Raw genomic sequence first — 18,100 nt, 5'->3', positions numbered from 1 at the left:
TCTAAATAATTGTCATTTAGTTTCATGGTGTACAGAAGTCTAGCACGTCCACAAACAAATGAAATGCCAGCAAAGCTGACAAATTATAATTTTGATGATAAAAAAAATCAGTAAACAAACTGATCAGAAGCACATAAAAGCTCAGGTATGAAGGGCTTTTATCTCTTTTGTCATTCTTTTGATGTCTGTTTTTATGGCTACATTGTATACCAAACTTAATAGCATCTAAATTAAAGTGATGCACTCACATTGCAGTGTAAAAATTCTAAACAACATAATTAAAAAAAACAAAAAAAAACCACACCAAATAACAACTTTGTCTTCTGTAAAGCACTTTGGTGCACAGGTGAGTGCACAAAGGGGGAAACGAGGTGGCACCAGCCTTAAGGTGAGAAACGGGCCATGCACTAGAGGGGATAAAATATCTCCAGCATTAGAAGTCTGCAAAGGTGGTCCCCTTCACCTCCATGCTGGCAGCCACTCATATTCATCAGATGATACGCTGAGATCGCTCTGCCTCTGTAATCTTACTGCATGTTTGCAAATGTATTAACTTTGTCCTTATTAACTACAGACAAAGAAAGATCCCAAACTTGGTTTCCACACATTGTTGCAGCTTCCACATGTAAATGAGTTTTTCCACCAGTCTCTGTCCCTTACATTTATTTACAACCGCAGCACAGCTCCCTCTTGCCAAAGGACTGATATGAGCCAGAGCAAAATTCGCTGAGTCAAAGCAAAGCAGTGCAGACTCACTGTTGTCACTCCTCTTGACATATTGCTGCATCTTATTGATGTTGGTTTCAGGCCATCTCTGACCCTCAGGCCGTTTTTAGTCCCTGTATCATATAAAGTCATTAATATCATCTACATTATTCTGCATGATAAGAACTTTCGCTCCAGATACTTTAAATGGATTTAAATGAGTATTAATGCATCTTTTACCACCTTGCAAACTACCTGATGTGGAATGACCTTTTATTTATTATCATCTGCACAACAAGGACACATTTCTGCATATAAGCCTGAAAACCAACATTTTATACACTGATTTTCTACTTTTTCTATTTCCTCACCTCCGGGAAGTCTCACTTGAAAGTTTGTCGGTGGATAAAAATCTGCATTTTTATGTGGATGGGATTGTGTTCAGGTTATTTTTATCCAGAGGTGTAACTGCATATAACGATGTATTAAACGAGATCTGATAAATGGCCTTTAAGCTCATTTGAGTGGTTTATGTCTCGAACGTGATGAGGGCAGAGCTCCACATAAGACAACTGTAAACACGTTGCTCTGCAGTTTGTATCAGTGATCGCTGTGGTTAGAAACTGTTGCGAAAGGATGATGACTCAAGTTTTTAGATGAGCTGAGAGGACTCGAACACAAAGACCTCAAAGGCTCAGACAAAAGACACAAAGACGGAGAAAAGGCTGATGGGAGAAGGCTTTGAAGAAGAGGATGGGAGCAGGAGAGAGAGATCGGGCTGTGCTGTGAATGGACGGCTAATTCATTTTTTCTTTGCCGTCTGCTTCACGCCTGGCTGCTGCTGTTAGTCAGACAAAGGAGCAAGCGGGTCTCAGCCTCCATGCCATGTTGGTCTGAAGGATCCATTTTAGTCTGCCAATCAAAATGAACCCAGGTCATTTACATACCAGATCCACCAGGGCCCACTGAAAAGCTGTGGAGCAGCGCCCCCTAGAGTTCTGTGAGTGGACACTGCATCTGCTCTGCAGACGTAAACCACGTGTCCACTCATGTAGGGAGCATTTGATCTGCAGATTGAATTAAACACATTTCAAATGTTTAGTTATAATCAGTAAATTAATTCAGACATTATTAGAGAGGAACTTTAAAAAAATAACCTTTTTCATTTTTCCATCCATCCATCTTCATCCGCTTTATCCGAGGCCGGGTCGCGGGGGCAGCAGCCTAAGCAGAGAACCCCAGACCTCCCTCTCCCCAGCCACCTCCTCCAGCTTATCCGGGGGAACACCAAGGCGTTCCCAGGCCAGCCGAGAGATATAATCTCTCCAGCGTGTCCTGGGTCTGCCCCGGGGCCTCCTCCCGGTGGGACATGCCCGGATAACCTCACCCAGGAGGCATCCTTGTCAGATGCCCGAACCACCTCAGCTGGCTCCTTTCGATGTGGAGCAGCAGCGGCTCTACTCTGAGCCCCTCCCGGATGGCCGAACTTCTCACCCTATCTCTAAGGGAGAGGCCAGCCACCCTTCGGAGGAAGCTCATTTCTGCCGCTTGTATCCGCGATCTCGTTCTTTCGGTCACTACCCACAGCTCGTGGCCATAGGTGAGGGTTTTTTATTTTTAATAAAAGAAAATGTAACGACATAGTGATGAAAAATACATGATGATCAAAGCTCTAGGCCAAATCAACTCTCAGTCTGTTGGTCAGAAAGGAGAAAGCCTGACTTTTATTTAGGGAGGAAAAAGTTCAAGAACCCTGATTTAACAGCTCCCAGAGACAAAGCAGGGATGTGTGCTCTCTAATGTATCGAGTATTAAATGTGTCAAATATATTAAGCACTTTTAAATGTTTAGCTCTAACCAGGAAATGAATTCAGATAATTTAAGAGAAGCTTTACAATGTACAGTTTAAAGGATTCTTTATTGTCATTCACCACAAAGAAAACACGACAGTGCAGTCACTCAGTTCTCTGACTAACAATCAAAAATAGTAAACAACCTACTAAAAATATCATCATTTATATATGAAATAAACAAGTAAATAAATATATTACCTATTAAATCCTTTTAGAGATGTGGAAGTTTAGCACAGTTCAACATTGTCACAGTATCCAGAAAAGCAGCAATGCTTCGGCCTCACCAGGATGCTGTGCAGCCTCCATCCCAAACGGAGGAGGGAAAACGGTCCACAGCAGGCAAAAGATTACTGCTGTAAAACTGTTTAATTCTCTTCCTAACTTCCCACACATCTATTTTAAAATGTAAAACATTTTTACTTTAAATTTTATTAATAAATTATGATGTCGATTCACAGCCTATGCCATTATGGCTGAACACTCTGTTCCCATATGGGCTAATGATTCCGGCTCCACCTCCCCTTCTTCCTCCTAAACCCTCTTTTCCTCTTCTCCTTCTCCTTTTCCGTTTATAGCAGAACACAGAAGTAAGTGGATTTTTTATCTGTAGCATTTCGAGCTGCCAGGATGGCCTCTTCAAACACCTCCTTCACTCCTTCCTGGAAACGAGACAGAAAGAGACTCAAATTTAACAAGAGGAAAAAAAGATTTCTACTTCAGAAAGAGGTGGAGGAGGTATTTCCTAGCAGAGTATCAAGATAAACAGGAAATACTGTTTATTTTGATACTCTACAAGGAAAAATCTAAGATGTGAGAAATCATGATGGTCTCTGCAGTCCTGCTGACGTGCCTCTGAAACATTGCATGGAAGTTGAGTGCAGCGCCTCTGTGCTGGCGGACTGGGGAGGTGGCCCCCCTGTTTGCCACAGACTGCTCCTTCCTTGAAAGGCACTGGTCAAACCTCAGATTCAGGAAGAGAAAGGCAGTTTTTATCCTGGTCCTTGAACACACTGCATCAAGTATTTATCCTCTGAACATATTCAAAGGTGTGTGGCAGTTTTATATTGTACCTGACAATAATACAAAGAAAACAGAGAAATACAAAGTACATAGAATACAAAGAAAACCCCAACAGTCATATGACCCCCTATGAGCAAACACTTTGATGACAGAAGGAAAAACTCCCTTTTAACAGGAAGAAACCAGATGAGGGGTCACTCAGCAGCCGCGGAGCAGAAGCCAGGGGGGGTTGCAGTGACGTGCCCGTGAGCTCCGCCGGCAGCCAGCTGTGCCAGAGTGACCAAGCTCCAGGCCGAGGGCACCCCACCCCCCCAGGCTCCAGGCCCCGACAAGCAGCCACCAAGGAGTGAGCCGGTGTGTACCTGGACGCCCACCCGCGGACACAAAGAACCACCAACGCACCGACACCTGAGGGCATCTGCCACCGGCAGGGGAAGTGGTGGGGGGAGATAGGCCTCCATACCTTGCATCCTAGATCCCAATCGGACGGCCAACACCTCCTCCCAGCCCCCCCGCCCCAATGGCCAGCAAACAACGGGGGTGTGTGAAGACCCCAAACCTCCCTCCTCTCGCTCATGTGTAGTGTTGCTGCGTGTTGTTCTAAGGTGCATTTAAAACACGGGAGAGCATGGTGCTGCTGCCAGAGAGCAGCAGGTGTTAGCACAATAACCCTCAATGTCTACATGGATTGAGAAGTGGGCTCCGGCGCCAGAGGTGGGGTTGAATACACAGAGCGTCCACTGGACGCCGTTAACTTGCCCACCCCCAACGCCCTATATGTATGTGTTATGAGAGTGTGAGTAATGTGGATGTCCAAGTTGAGGCACAGGTGGCCAGAAGGGGACAGAGGGGGTGACACACCCATACCCCAAGGCCCTACTTGTGTGGGTGGGTGTGTTGGAGCGGGAAGAGGGAGGCAGCCGGGGATGGGGAGGAAAAGAAGGGAGGGGTCAGCGGGGGAGCTGGCCCCATTAGGCACCCCTGTCCTCCGGCACCCACCAAGGCAAGGGAGCCCAGGCCCATCCAGACCGGGGTCTACGGCAGCAGGACCGCCCAGCCCCACAGGACCCGGGGCAGCCCACCCGACCCCACCGCAGAGGAAACTGTACCCACCCCAACATTCAATCATCTCCCAGACTGCACAAGACAACAGACACCCAGGTTAAGTTTATTCTCCACCTCTCCTATGACTCTTCCCCACCTGCAGAGTGGATCCCCCAGTTAGGCCGACGCACCAGAGGCCCCCTGCGCCAGTTCCTCGCCACTCTCAAAGGTCAGGGCTTGTTCCAGGGTGTTCTCGTTATCTCTCAGATCCACCTGAGTCCCAACCAGCAGGAATGGCGTCTTTGGAGAGAAGCGTAAAATCTCTGGCACCCACTGTAAAAAGACAAGCTAAAGGTTCGATGCGGTTTCACTGCAACGCTAAAGATCTCTGCTCTGTGTGTGTTTGTCCTTAGCGTTTGGCTCATTATATTTTTAGTTATGGAAGTAATTAAAGTGAAGGCATGAAACTGAAATAAAACACACAAACCATCTAAACGAACCTTGTCTGTGACGTTCTCAAAGGTCGAGGGCGATACGACAGAGAAACAGACAAGGAAGACGTCGGTGCCGGTGTACGTGTTAAGTCGTATGTTTTTGTAGCTCTCCTGACCTGCAGAGGCAGACACACACGAAAAAGATCAGCAACAAACAGAGCAACCGAAGCAAGGCAAATTTAATCAGTTATCTCCGGGGCTGAAAAATGAAGTGAAGTGAAAAAAGAAACACTGCAGTTCCTTTAATGTCCACTTGGGGCTAAAACTTTACAGCAGAAATAATTACATTCTCAACCTGATACAAAACACAGTTTTGTCCTATATGGACTGATTTACTCCCTCATAGAAACCGTATGGTGGGTAATGTTTTTCTAAATCACCCATCAAGATACTGGCGAGGCTTAAAGTCAGTGGCATGGATGCTTTGATTGACAGCCAGATAACTGTTCATGTTTCATAAGTGCCGCAGCCCAAAAATAAAGATTTCATAAGGACAGTGTAGCAAGATTTCAGATTGCTATAGGATCCTATCCATCACCAGCAGCTCCGAACATTACAGGAAATACTGCTACTACTATAAATATGCTACAGCTGTTGCTATTTGTATCTGTTTTGTTTCAGTTTATGTGTATTTTTTACCTGAAGTGTCACACAGTTGCAGACTGTACTTCTCGTCATTGATCCTCACTGTCTTCACACAGGTAGCAAACGACTGGGGGTGGGGGTGGGGACAGAAGGCAAGGAGTGAGGAAACAGAAAGAAAAAGAAAGTAAACCTGTGAAAAACTTTGATTGCAGATGTGCTCCAAACAAAACTGGAAGTAGACTTTTGGACTAGTTAAACCTCTGAACGAGTGTCGTCTCAGTTAGTCTGTGGAGCTGAACCAAAGCCGCGTAGTCCCAGTGTTAAACATGCAAATGTACAAAGATTACACAAAACATGTTTGTCGATGCTGACAGAATAAACTGGTGAAAGTTTTGTTTAAGTGCCATAAATACACGAAAAGTTTCCCACTCTTGTTAAACCTTAAAAGGTGCTCATACGTTCCACACACTCACATAGATTGTGGCAATCGTGGCTCAAGAGTTGTCAGTTCGAGCCCCGGCTCGGACAGTCTCGGTCGTTGTGTCCTTGGGCAAGACGCTTCACCTACCGCCTACTGGTGTTGGCCAGAGGGGCCGATGGCAATATGGCAACCTCGCCTCTGTCAGTGTGTCCCAGGGCAGCTGTGGCTACAACTGTAGCTGCCTCCACCAGTGTGTGAATGTGAGAGTGAATGAATAGTGGAATTGTAAAGCGCTTTGAGGGTCTCGAAAAGCGCTATATAAATGCAATCCATTATAGATGCGTCAACGAGTTGGAGGTTCATCATCTTGACAAAGGACACCCATGAACTAGAGGAGCCAGAGATTGAATCACTGATCTTTTGTTTTCACGGAAGTCAGCTGAGACTGAAGAAGTCACTTGAATGAGTGACGAAACGTTTCTCCCACAAAACGCTACGTCCAGATGAACAGAATCAACTTTTGGAGGTGTGAGAATATAGCTGTCGAGAGGGAGCCTCTGTATGACAAGCTTGGCAGCACTCCGGCTCGCACTGATCCCCAGCAGATCCTCTAAAGTCAAAGCTATAGCTGTTACGTTATACCTGCTCTTCTGTTCAATTCCATTTATGTAACACAAGTCACAACAACAGCATGCTCAGGGCTTCAGTGAGACCTGTGTCAAGTAAAGGGGACATGTCCAAATGAAGTTTATGGCTGGGCTCGTATCATTTCTCAGAATATAATAGACCAAAGATAAATGAGGCCGTTTCTCTGAAATGACGTGACCGCTGCGTTCTGTGATGCGAGCTGTTGAAAAGACACAGAAATTAATTTTCTGTGTGAACTGGATCTGAGGTGACTCTGAGGATTATCACGATCTTGCACATCATGGAGCCACCAAAGAATATCAGCATATCCGGAGTATTTTGACATAAGTCTTAAATCAGTCTCAAAGAGGATGGTTAGTGAGGGGTGAGTGCATGTATATATTTATATTATACAGGACCTCATATGGGTATTCTGCAATTGATACATCAATACGTTTATATATTCAATTCAATTCAATTTTATTTATATAGCGCCAAATCACAACAAAAGTCGCCTCAAGGCGCTTCATAGATACAGCGAAAAACCCAACAATCATATGACCCCCTATGAGCAGCACTTTGGCGACAGTGGGAAGGAAAAACTCCCTTTTAACAGGAAGAAACCTCCAGCAGAACCAGGCTCAGGGAGGGGCGGGGCCATCTGCTGCGACCGGTTGGGGTGAGAGAAGAACAGATATCAACTGTTATGGAGACCATATGTAGTGAAAACTGTAAATGTTAATACACAGAACTTTAGACATATCTGCACATCATTCATTCAGTATCATCATGATACTGGCTCATATTGAATACTGTATTACAAGTTGATCCTATACGAGCTTTGCTACTATTGGGCCAATCGAAGTATGCTACAAAGATCATTGAAAATATTAGATAAGAAACCTTTTTCATATCACCATCGTCAAATTTGAGATAAACACAAGTTTCAAAATGTTACTAATTTCAAATGATTTAAATCTGCCTGTCTAATATACAAAGTCATGCATGGTCTGGCGCCTCCACCAATGAGTGATTTTATTAAACAAAAGTCTAGCAGTGTTGCCGGGTGTCGACGGACTCGAGCCGCTGTTAGAGGTGATTGTGAAGTGACATTTAGACGGAGCACCTTTTCACAGATGCTCTGTATTATCAGGGAGCTTCTGGAATAGTCTTCCACTGTCAGTGAGGGAAAGTACAAGTCTCACTTAAAAGGGCGGCTGAGGGGCACACAAACATGTGATCATGTTATATAATCCTGCTTTATATTGAACGTGAAAAAGAGTTCGTGTATTACAAAAAGGGAAAAACTATTAGTGTAATGGGTCAGTGCAATCTCAGGACAGTCAGGGCATGTGCAATACTGGGGTTTGTGCAATATAATTGATGTGTTTCCGTTATTGTGACCTATATTGTCCTCTGTTGTCCACTCTTCTTGTCATTGTTTGTTCTAGTATAATGTGATCACTGTTTTTGTCACATGACCTGTAAATATTGTCTCTGTATGTTATTATTAACTTATGTTTAACACCAACCTGCCAGAGAGTCTGCAGATGGAAATTAGCCCAAGGCATTAATATGTATTGCCCCTCTTTCTAAATAAATAAATAAATAAATGAATGTATTATCACGGCAGGGCTGCTGTACAACAAATGCGCAGTAGATGTCTGTATTTCCAAATAAGCCGTTGAATGGTGTGACGGGGTGCCCAACCCCAGTCCTCGAGAGCTATTGTCCTGCACCTTTTAGATCCATCCCTACTCCAACACAGATGAAACAAACGGTTGGATTACCTCTTCAGCCATCAAGTTTGGCAAAGGCCTGATAACAAGCCATTCATCTGATTCAGGTGTGTCAGAACAAAGATGCATCTGAAAGCTGCAGGACGGTAGCTCTCGAGGACTGGAGTTGGACAGCCCTGCTCTAGGAGAAAGATTTGACACATTCACAGGGCTTCATCACATCATCACTACACTTTATATTGCAAGAGGCCCTGCAACACCACAGAGAAAACTGAAGCCCCCACCAAAAAAAAATACATAAATAAATCTGATGACCTATGAGCAAGAGCTTTGGAGACACTGGGAAGGAAATATTCTGTTTAAATAGGTAGAAACCTCAGGCGGAACCAGGCTCAGTGAGATGCAGAGATTAATAATAACTAATGATTACCCTCTTAAGCACCCATGTTCCCAGATACGAGGGCAAAAGGGAGGAGATCGCATTTACGGTTATGCGTGGGTGCTTAACCCTCTCAGGCTCAAATTAAGTTGGTTGTGCATTAGCAACAAAAAAGTCCTGCAGTGGTACTTCTGATTTAAAAAACTCATAAAATATGTATGTGGGGTAATAGAGGTGGGAATCACCATACATCCCACGATACGATATTATCTCAATACTTAACGCACGATACGATATTATTGCAATTTTTAAAAATATTTTGCGATATTCAGATTCTGTACATAAAGGTAAACTTTATCAATATTCATTTTCTCTAATATCAAAGTCTCACACTCAGTCTTTCTCTCATTTCAGTTTGATTGTTGACAAACTGAACGGTTTGTATTACAGTCTAGTCCAACTTAACTGAATCAACCATCTGGTACAATTATAGCTATTCTGAACTATGCAGTTTATGAAAACTATGCAGCCCCTTCAGCAACTGAAGAATTTGAAAGAATAAAAAATAATAAGAAAAAATAAAACATGTCTTAAATTAAAATAAGTAAACTGTCACATTTGGACAGTGAAGAAATGTCAGGATTCTTGCTCAGAAAAAGGATCAACATGCTCTGAAGTCAGAGCACAAAAACCTTTTTTTGTAACAAAATATCGATTTCTGCTGTCCCTGTATCGATACATTATTAGCAAACAAAATATCACGATGCTACACAGTATCGATTTTTTCCCCCCACCTCTATGGGGTAATCAGGTTGTTAGTTTTTAACTGTTGCAAAGCGGCAACGCCTGCCTTGAGAGGGTTAAGAGGTTAAATGCAGAGTGGTGCAAAAACAAATAGTGGGTGCGTAGGGCAACCCATCAGAAGGCGATGGCATAAAAATATGATAGCAATAGACATGAAGTCAAATCATACATTGGTCACATGCCAACATCGTGGTCACGCACAGACTAAATGTTGTGACTGCTACTTCCTTTAGATTGACATCCTTGGCTGAAAGGCTCTTTTTAGAGGTTTTGGTGGGAACTGAACTGAACGTCGAGTGAGTTCGATTTTTTAGTGGGAGGTAAAAACGCACCACTGTAAACTAAAGAGATGTTTTGTGTTACCAAAACAAAAGCTTTGCAGTGAAATGAATTCCAGTGACCAATCCTTTGATCGTGATCGTCTTGTTTTCAAGATAACTGCCAGCAGATCAAACGGGTTTGTCTGGAGCGACAATTTTCACTTATTATGGTTACTAAAACTAACAAAACAAGCACAGAAACCAGAGACTTCCAAATGGTAGCACTTCTAGTTTTAGGGCATTTCAATTTGTCGTCCACATTTTTGGTTATCTTGCAGGCGCATCGAAAAGAACTGGAGGAAAACAGACGTATACCCGAGAGCATGTTTTTAAATACTCATTCTCAACTGTATGCTACGTTTTAGTTATGGCGTGAAACAAGAGTCAGAAATACTCTGGAAAAACAATGTTACAGGTGACCTGTTTTCTTACTGCGGTGGTTATTTGTTAGATAAGTGACAGGAAACACCACCACAAGAGCCAACACTGGCATGAAACAGCTCAACACAACGCAAAGATTAAAGAAAGTATGCAGGGCACAGCTGGGACATTAGAGAGGACACTCTGGTTATTCAACCTAAGGCCTGATGACTTAAAGGTTTAAGATACAACTACAGCACTGACAACGAGTCGTTAGATAGTTAATAACAACAGGAAAATATAGGCAGGAACGAGATGGTTAATATTTATACAATCAATGAGACAATAAGCAATTAAGAGTGGCAGTGATGTAGTCACAGTCCATCACAATTCACAGGTTATTGCCCAGGAAACGACCTTGACACTGAGCACAATTTAGGTGAAGAGCCGTAAGGTGAAAGGTGTGTTTGTTTTTGTCCAGGTACGGCTGTGTGGCAGGAAGGAAGCAGGAAAGAACTCAAAATCATTCTTAAGCCCCTTTTCCATTAGTACCTACTTGTGTTTTCAGGGTTTTTCCTGTAGGTCATAGTACCTGGCAGCACGGTGGCACGGTGGTTAGCACTGTTGCCGCACAGCAAGAAGGTCCTGAGTTCAATTCCACCATCAGGCCGGGGTCTTTCTGTGTGGAGTTTGCATGTTCTCCCCGTGTTTGCGTGGGTTCCCTCCGGGTACTCCGGCTTCCTCCCACCGTCCAAAGACATGCACTTAGTGGGGATAGGTTAATTGGATAATCCAAATTGCCACTAGGTGTGAATGTGTGAGTGAATGGTTGTCTGTCCCTGTGTGTTGGCCCTGCGACAGACTGGCGACCTGTCCAGGGTGTACCCCGCCTCTCGCCCTATGACAGCTGGGATAGGCTCCAGCGCCCCCCGCGACCCTGAAAAGGAGAAGCGGAAGCGAATGGATGGATGGATACTCCATGGGGTTTTGAGCGATCCAAGGCGACCCGAAAATGTGACGTCAGAAGACTTCATGTCACCAAAAAACAACATTGTGGTTCTCGAGTCTGAAAAAAGCCACAGACTGTGCGGCAGGTCGATCGTTGCCTCGACGTCCGCCTTTGTTGTGGCATTCGTGTCGCATACTAATCACATCGTGAGACTCTCGGCCGCGCTGCTTTAATAACGCCACGCGCATTAGGTGGTACTCCACTGTAATGGAAAACGAGCCGAGTTGTGCCGTGTCGAGCCGATCCAAATAGGTGCTAATGGAAAAAGAGCTTCAGTGCTGCTGCTTTAACAGAATACAAAAGGCCAACACAGAAGCAGTTGAGTAGCTGAGGGAAACTAACATCATGATTTGGGAGGACGTCGTCATGGTCCTGCATCTTTGACCCAGTGTCTTGAGTTTTTGCTCATGATTCATTCTTTTGGATTTAACATGTGATCTGTGTTCAAGCTCTGCTTCGTGCTTGTGAGTATTATATTATTTCCTCGTGCTTTCAGTTTTGTTTTCTATGGTCTTCAGATGACAGCAGTTTCCTTTCTCTTCCAGTCTGTCCTAGTTTCATCTCTGTGTTTTGTGTCTCGTGTATGATGTCAGTCTTCTCTCCGTGTTGGTTTCCCTTCTGTCTTTGCGTTCTTGTGTTTCCGTGTTCGATAACATCTCGTTTTATTTTGATAGTCTTTTGTCTCATGTGTTCAGTTTTGCCCGAGGCGTCTCCACTCTGCCCTCATCTCCTCTTGTGTATTTAACCCCTCGTTTTGTTTCTGTTCTTTGTTTTGTCCTCCCTTGTCACGCATTTTCTAAGAAGCATTTTTTGCTTTAAAATATTAAAAAAACAACAACTTTTTGGCCCTTTCAGTAAAGAGCGACAAAGAGAAAGGAAATAAATGCACCAAAGAGCTGTGGGTCAGACTCCAGGCTGGCCACTTCCTGCCACTCAGCACATGGTCACCTGCTCATCCCAGAGATCTAAACCGGCACCCCTGACCTGCCTTTGTGATGCATTTTTGTAAGCGCTTATAAATAATAAAACAGGTTTTTGACTTTTATATCTTCAGTGTCCCTCACTTTTGGTCCCATTCCCGTCCACCACACAGTGAACCTTGATGGAAGTTAAACTAAACACAGACTGACCGATTCGCCCATTCGTTCATTTTCATTGCTGTCACTGGATTGCCCAATCAAATCTCCTAATGCGAGCGCTGCTGTGCCAGAAAGTGATTGTCTGCCAAAAAGTGATTTCTGGTATTTGCCAAAAACAGATTGCTCGTATTTAAACTGCTATAAATAACTTGTTGGTCTATAATATGTGAAACATATGTCAAACGTATCCCACATGAATGATATCAAGTCATCTTGAGCCACAAACAACATTCCTGCAACAAGGTAGAAGCCACGATCAGTTTTTGGCAGTGATTGTTATATATCCTTTATTTAAAAAAATGTCTTTTGTAAGAGTAATCTGGCCAAGACGACAGCAGAAATTGCAACAAATATTAGTTCTGTAAACATATTTTAAGTGGACAAAAAGGACTGAATTGGTTATAATGTAAGTACAATAACACAGAGTTATAAAGATAACAGGTACCGTACTTTCTGGACAATAGAGCGCACCTGTATATAAGCCGCATCCGCTCTATTTTTAAAAAATTAAAAAAAAAAAAGATATACAAGCCGCACCCGGCTATAAGCCGCAGATATCTATGATGAAAAATTAGATATTTACTGCATGTACAGAACAATCTTGTGCTGTAAATGTACATGTATGTACCTGAACAGATTCTTTCCGAACAATGCCTTTTAACGCGGCAGCAACTTTGCTAATTAAAACGGCACAGAACCAAGAGAAAATAACCGCTATTTATTTACCTCCATTTCTCCTGTATTTGAAACCACAAGTCACTTTAATCATCTTCGCTGAAACCCATGAAGTCGTCTTCTTCAGTGTCGGAGTTGAACAGGCTCAGAAGCGCTTCATCACATCTGTCTCCATCAGTCTCGCTCTCCGTGTCACTGTCATCCTCCAGTGAAGTTGGCTCTCTAACTTGCATCATACGAACTTCTTCGTGTGGTTTCCATGATGAAGGGGCGAGGATTTGAAAATAATTACCAGTTGGTAATTTATTGTGAGTGTTCTATCTGCTAAAGAAAAAGTAGGGTATTCTTCTTTGCATTGATTTTTCATCTATCTTGTTTTTTATTCTAATTCTGGTTAGAGTCCCCCTAGTGGTGGAAGAAAAATCCACAGAATAGCCGCACCTTTGTATAAGCCTCATGGCTCAAAAGCTAGGAAAAAAGTAGCGGCTTATAGTCCAGAAAGTACGGTAATTTTTAAATTGTATATATAACCCCTTTGTAAACCCTGTTCACCGAACTCTTTTTACCAACACACGTAAAGATATTACACATAAAAAACACACAGAAACATTGGGAATCAGTTTTTGGCAGGCGATCACTTTTTGGCACAACACTGTCCCTTCGCCCACCTGTGCACTCATGCAGCTTAAGTTTCAGTGTTGAAGAAGTGGTGAAGGTGTCAGGGTGCTGATGAACATGATTACCAGTAACAACTAGAAAACAGACCTCACAGTCACAGCTGCTGCTGCTAGCAGCAGCTGTGGAGAAGTGAGGAAGAGACAGAGGAAGATGAAATTCATGTGTTAAGAAAATAGATGGAGGGACAATTAGGAAGGGAGAGATTTCAGGTAAAACCAATGGCTACTCTGACTATGAGCCATTGCTAATAGCGAAAGTGTGACTTTAAGTTATTGTCAACTGTATTATATCCGTCAATCAACAGAAATGATCCCCAGTCCAGCCCTTTGTCAGCATCACAATGACTGCACAGAGCCTTGCTTTCACTCTTCTACCTGCAGAGATTAGATAGTTACAACCATTTACCACTTCCTGTCTGACAGGATGGAGCCAAACACCGAGCATTCCAGAGAACACTCTTAAGTTAATAACAAGCTGGCTTTTGAGCCGTTTCACAGCTGGTGAATGGAAGCCACTTGACTGTGTGCTGTTTTCGGATACTCACCGTGGGGAAATCTCCACAGGGAAGCTCGTCAGTTGTGTAGGAATTGAGCAGGCAGGTCTTTCCTGCTTCATAGTCACCCACCACCACACATTTAATGTCTTTCATCTGAGGAGAAGGAAGACACAGAATTAAAGGAATAAAAAGGACAATATCAGGAAATAACACCTCTTTTCCACTAGCACTTACTCGGCTCGACTCGACAGCAATGGATCAAACAATACCGAAGCATCGGTGCATGTGTCAAACACAGACCTCGCACCGGTGCGTGTATGGCTTTAAGAAAAATCACGTGACTGAAGCTAGGAGGACGATAGGAGCGTGTGAACAGTGCCGTTTGTGTGTTTACAGGTTTCAGTCGTCATGAATGAATTCCAGCGATATCTGTAGGACGTCAGATTGGCCGCAAAATGCGACACAAACTTCGTCTTAGTAATAATAATAATAATAATAATAATAATAAATTGTATTTATGAGCGCCTTTCAAGTCACCCAAGGACACTTTACAATAGCATAAAACACTTAACACTTAAACACTTAACACTTCTTCTTTATTATTAATAATAAACCATAAAGCCTGTCTTCTGCCCTCACACACTTTTACAAGCACGTATTATTATTATTATTATTTTTGTTCTGCTCAGTGTTATTTTATTTTGTCCAGTTAGAACTCTATCATCACTTGGTTAACTAAACAAGATTATCACTCGTTTGCTGTCCACATGTCAAAGTGAACGAACTTCAGTCTGTCTCCAGGTTTCCTGCAATTACTTTTTAAATCCAGCAGATGTCGCTGTTGAGCAATTCACCGAAACAGTGTCAACAGCAAGCAGAAGATTAGTTTGTCATATCCTCCCGAGAATAACAGCCTTTTCATTTATGTCCTCTGTAAGCTTTGACTTATCTTATCCATTGACTTATTTGCTCTCTGGGTACTCTGGGTTTCTGCAACAGTCTCAAGATGTGAGTAACCCAAGTTAAATCACTAGACTTAACGCTCTAGTCCTATTTGAGTTAATATTCTCTAATCTACAAAAATCTACCCTTAGGCCCCCTCCTCGATTCAGAGATTCATGTAAATGGCCTCCTTGACTCCCTGCTCATACCAGCGTTCCTCCCTGTCCAGAATGTGTAAATCCTCATCATGGGGAGGCTACAGTTTTTGTCATCTTACAATGCTGTGAATGGTACTTATGGCCATTGATCAGTGGTCTGTGATCAGTAGTTGTTGATAAATGGTCATGAGAATTTGCATATTAATGATCAAGGAACTGACCTCACAGCCCATTGGTCATTCAGTGGTGCTGGTTTCAGTCACTGTGTAAATGTACTGTTAGTAAGGTTTGGGGAAACCTGCAGTCAGCTGAGACTGAAGAAGTCAGTTGGATGAGTGACGAAACGTTTCTACGTCCAGATGAACAGAATCGACCTTTTGGGAGTTAGCATTACTTCTGTTCTAACAAATAAATAACAAAACACGACATTAAATAAGAGGTCATTGAGTTTATTGCTAGTTTTAAATACAGTTTACTTTTAAAGTAAACTGATTGTAAAGCATATGAAAAAAAGATCAAACAAGCTTTTAAAGATTTTGGGTTTCCAGTTAACTTAAGTCTCCCTCTCTTCTCTAACTCTTCTTGTGTCAGTCAAAAACTGATGACTGACTGCACAGTGTTAGATAAAAGTCTACACAAGATGTAACTGGTTGTAAAATACAGTATGCAGAATTCAAATAATACAAAATAAACTTGCCTGATATGTTCACAGAGGAGATTTGTGGGCTGTGGCCTACCTCAGTATCTTCTCCGGGTCAGTCAGGAGCTTTTCAGTATAATTCCAGCATCAGCGTCGTCGTGCTGTCACGGTTCATCAGAATTTTAACACTGATCTGAAGGTTGTTCGGCCTCGAGAATATACTCTCAGTAATAATAGTGACTCAGAGGCTGCCTAGGAAATCTTCTGAGTGTGCTCCTGTTTTATCATCCAGTCGGTCCTGTTCTGCACTCTTTTCAAAAACGAAACTATTTCAGTTCATTCCAGTTTTATCTCACGTGGATCAAACCAACAACGCAGAATCTAATGTACAGTTTGTTTACTTACTTTCTGTTTTCTTTTATACTTTGTAGGAAGAATTTTGTGAAAAAAAAAAGAAAAGAAAAGAAAAGAAAAAAAACATTCAGGAAGTTAAAAACTGATTGATATTTTAGATCATGGTTTTGGGTTAAATTACAATCATTGTCACAGAGCTCAGGTCCTTTGTTTGCCGTGGTGACACTGACCTTATGTTCTACCTGTTCACACCTGCTGGAGTGTGACGCATTCAAGTTCCCTTCCTCCCTTATTGCACGAGGTATAAACATTTTAGTGCTTTTGATCTATAAAAGTTTCTCTTCATTTTTGTGAAATGTGTACAGAAGGTTTTAATTTTGCTTTTAAGAAAGAAAACCAAGACCATCTCCTGCCTGGCAGCTCTATCTTCAACATCCTTTGCCCAATATATCCACTATCCCTCCTCTGGACATGTCCAAACCACTTCATCCTCGCCTCTCTAACTTTGTCTCCCTCTGTTATACTCATTTCTAATTCTGTCCATCCTGGTAAATGGCCTGTATTTATATAACGCTTTTCTAGTCCCTAAGGACCCCAAAGCGCTTTACATATCCAGTCATCCACACATTCACACACTGGTGATGGCAGCTACACTGTAGCCACAGCCACCCTGGGGCGCACTGACAGAGGCGAGGCTGCCGGACACTGGCGCCACCGGGCCCTCTGACCACCACCAGTAGGCAACGGGTGAAGTGTCTTGCCCAAGGACACAACAACCAAGACTGTCCAAGCCGGGGCTCGAACCGGCAACCTTCCGATTACAAGACTCCCAACTCCCAACTCTTGAGCCACGATTGCCCTATGGTGACTCCCAGTGGATGGTATCTGCAGCCCTGCTTCCTCAGTCGCTTTTGTGCAAATCTCACAGCAGGAATGTCATTCTCACCACTCTTAACTCAGCTCTCAAGCGGTTAAGGCATTTTTCATAACACAGGTAAAATGTTTTTTTTTATTTTATTGAAAACTTCCTGACCTTGGACAGAGAACTGCAAAAATATTGGCCTAATGTACAGTAAAAGTGTTCAGACACAAAAATGAAGTGTGAAAGATTTATATGAATAATTGATGAAATGGAGAAAATCATAATAACGACAAAGACAATCTGAGAATGCGTAACCAACTACTGTGCAGTTAACCAATTCAGTGCAGTCACACCACATACATTCAGCAGCCACTTTATTAGGTTCGCCTGTTCAATTCAATTCGATTCGATTCGATTCAATTCAATTCAATTCAATTCAATTCATTTAGATTCGATTCAATTCCATTCGATTCAATTCCATTCAATTAGATTTGATTCATGTCGATTCAATTCAATTCAATTCAATTCGATTCAATTCAATTCAATTCAATTTGATTCATGTTGATTCGATTCAATTCAATTCGATTCGATTCGATTCAATTCAATTCAATTGAATTCATGTCGATTCAATTCAATTCAATTCAATTCAATTCATGTCGATTCGATTCAATTCGATTCAATTCGATTCAATTTGATTCAATTAAATTTGATTCATGTTGATTCGATTCAATTCGATTCGATTCGATTCAATTCAATTCAATTCAATTCATGTCGATTCAATTCAATTCAATTCAAT

At 42.5% G+C, this 18,100-nt stretch overlaps 1 protein-coding gene across 3 annotated transcripts; it reads right to left on the bottom strand.

The window, feature by feature from the left end:
* Positions 1-220: 220 nt before the first annotated feature.
* Positions 221-16,506, bottom strand: LOC146492662 (cdc42 homolog). 3 transcript variants are annotated; one of them, XM_085149584.1, is made up of 6 exons: positions 14,583-14,838; positions 14,397-14,501; positions 5,756-5,828; positions 5,123-5,232; positions 4,810-4,955; positions 228-3,239 (listed from the first exon to the last, which is right to left on the bottom strand). In XM_085149584.1, exons 2-6 carry the CDS (start codon positions 14,499-14,501, stop codon positions 3,128-3,130), a joined length of 546 nt encoding a protein of 181 aa, XP_085005710.1. In that variant the 5' UTR covers positions 14,583-14,838; the 3' UTR covers positions 228-3,127. The 3 variants fall into 3 exon arrangements, with proteins under 3 accessions (XP_085005709.1, XP_085005710.1, XP_085005708.1); XM_085149583.1 differs by lacking the exon at positions 4,810-4,955 and having other exon boundaries at positions 221-3,217; positions 14,583-14,850; XM_085149582.1 differs by lacking the exons at positions 228-3,239; positions 14,583-14,838 and adding an exon at positions 16,186-16,506 and having other exon boundaries at positions 3,900-4,955.
* Positions 16,507-18,100: the final 1,594 nt, after the last annotated feature.

The sequence above is a fragment of the Neolamprologus multifasciatus genome, chromosome 22 (assembly GCF_963576455.1).
Source record: "Neolamprologus multifasciatus chromosome 22, fNeoMul1.2, whole genome shotgun sequence".
In the NCBI taxonomy this organism is placed as follows: domain Eukaryota; kingdom Metazoa; phylum Chordata; class Actinopteri; order Cichliformes; family Cichlidae; genus Neolamprologus; species Neolamprologus multifasciatus.
This window is presented reverse-complemented; position numbering and strand designations above follow the sequence as displayed.